Below are 2332 nucleotides of genomic sequence, written 5' to 3' on the forward strand. Positions count from 1 at the left end.
CCACTCCCTCAAGTACAACACCAGGAACAAGCACCGGAACAGGTATTGGAACAGGAACAGGAACAGGAACAGGTACAGGAACAGGTACAGGTACAGGTACAGGAACTGGCACAACAACAGGTGGTCCTAATGTGTTTGGAATTAGTCCAGCATCATCAACTGGTACTGGTGGATTAAGTGATTCTAATGGAGTGGTTCAATCTAAAGGCACTTGTGTGTTATTACTATCCCTTTTTTTTACTTTAAGGCTACTAATTGTGAGGGACTAAATGGTAAAATTGTAGGCAAAACTTGTGGGCGGTTTGTTGTGTGGATGAGATTTTGCCACTACATGATGGGTGTTCTTGTAATTTCATCACTTGGAATCATCCAGAAGCAAACCCCACTTTGGTCTTCTGTTCTTTTTGCTTTTGTTTTGTTCCTTCTATGTGCAAAGGGGAAAAAGTAGAGAATTTGGTTCCTTTTAAGTGGTGAATATAATGATGACTACTAATGAGTAATGAAGAGGGCATAGAACCTGGTGGCTGCTCACTTTTTGATATGTATATTATCTATCAGAATGAGATGCAATATTTTTAAATTAGTTTTTTTTTACAATATTTTTTTTTTATAAAATTAGTTGAACCTTTAGCAACCTCATATATTATCTGAGTTTATCCATGACCTTACCTTTAAACTTTTTCTTTTAACGTTGAACTATCAATTTTTATAATTTTTTTATAGCTCTATTATATCTCTTTCTCCACTTCTTTCGTTCATAAAGTGAATTCAGTATTTGGGTGTCTACTGGACTTTCTTTTTTGAACTATTGATAGAATTAGAGGCATCATTTTCACTTTTCAAGAGACTGGGTCAAAAACTAATTTTTGACAAATCAAGTTTCAGCCATTGAAGATATTACTAGATTGAATTATAAATTAGATCATTTTTATAAGACGTTTTGTGATATTATTTAAAATTGTGTAAGTAGACTATCAATCACAAAATTCTTAGGATAAAACAGATCAATTACAAACTATATTGAGGAAAGAAGTAGCTCAAAAATGTATTGATCAAATGAGAGAGAAGAGAGAAAACTTATAAATGAGTTGAGTTTTGGTGTGAATAGAGTCCCTATTTTTAAAGAAAATCCATAACGGGCTTGTGCAAAATACGCATAAGTGGTTTTGATCAGGAAAATGGTACAATCAAGAATAGAAAACCCACTCTAAGTGGAGAGGGCGCATGCAAAAAAAAAAATTGTTGAGAATGCAATAAAAATAAATAATTTTTTTATTAAAATAATATACCACACAACTCAAGTCTAAGCTCAGCCGGTCAGCGATAGGTTATGTTTCATTTGAGTGGATATCTCTCGTTTACAAAATTGAATATTCTAGAGTATACCTCAAAAATCATACCTACACTTTTTTTTTTTATTGTCAAATACTACCATTTTATAAATACTAACATTTAGGGAAAGTTTTAACACATGATCTTCTAATTTTTAGGTTTAATTACAGTTTTGATCCTCTGTTTTAGCTGAATCGCAAAAGTAGTCATTCCTATTTTATTTATTCCCAATTTTGGTCCCTCAAACAGAATTTTGATCCAAAATTTGATGAAATTTTATTCTTTTTTTGTATTTATTTAAATCATATAATGCTTCAAGATCTCGTAGTGCAACAATTGTACTTGAAATCTATGATCATAAATGGTGTGGTGTGGCTTAAAAAATGACATTTCGTCAAGTTTAGGACCAAAATTCTGTTTGGGGGACCATAACAGGGGATAAATAAAATGAGGGGACTACTTTCGTGATTCAGCTAAAATAGAGGAACTAAAACTACAATTAAACCTAATTTTTATCATTTTACTATTTAATTATAATTTAATATTTGATTTTTCATTTTTCCATGCTCGTAGATGATTTTCCACATTTATCATCTACTAATTTTATAAACGCAAATGAATATAGGTTTAACTTGTCCTTGTATTTTCACTTATCCATCAAATTGATCTCCTTATTTTAAAATTCAATAGTTTTTGTTTCTCTTTCAGATTTTTAACTAAAAAAGTTGTGATTTAACATATTTTAAATGACTTGACATACAATATCGTGATGTAGAGTCATCTAAATGCATTAGTTATTTATATCTTATTAATTAAATTAAGAAAATGAATAATTTTAAAAATTGAAAGTAGAATTTTTAAAAGTTTTTATTATAATTTCATTGATATTAATCCGTCAAAGTTATCGTATCATATCACATCGTAATTTTTAATTAAAAATCCAAAAAATTCAAAAAAAACATATTAAAACTATTTAATTTTTAAAAAAGAGGATCATTTA

General features: G+C 29.5%; 1 protein-coding gene across 1 annotated transcript in view; it reads left to right on the top strand.

Moving 5' to 3' along the window:
- Nucleotides 1–500, top strand: part of LOC101505178 (PLASMODESMATA CALLOSE-BINDING PROTEIN 2) — a 2592-nt gene extending 2092 nt beyond the window's left edge. The window contains 1 exon segment of the mRNA XM_073365260.1: nucleotides 1–500. This exon segment is cut by the window's left edge and continues 17 nt beyond it. Within this exon segment, the coding sequence (XP_073221361.1) occupies nucleotides 1–269 (269 nt within the window). The 3' untranslated portion in view covers nucleotides 270–500.
- The last annotated feature ends 1832 nt before the right edge of the window (nucleotides 501–2332 follow it).

Source organism: Cicer arietinum, chromosome 2 (genome assembly GCF_000331145.2).
Source record: "Cicer arietinum cultivar CDC Frontier isolate Library 1 chromosome 2, Cicar.CDCFrontier_v2.0, whole genome shotgun sequence".
NCBI lineage: Eukaryota > Viridiplantae > Streptophyta > Magnoliopsida > Fabales > Fabaceae > Cicer > Cicer arietinum.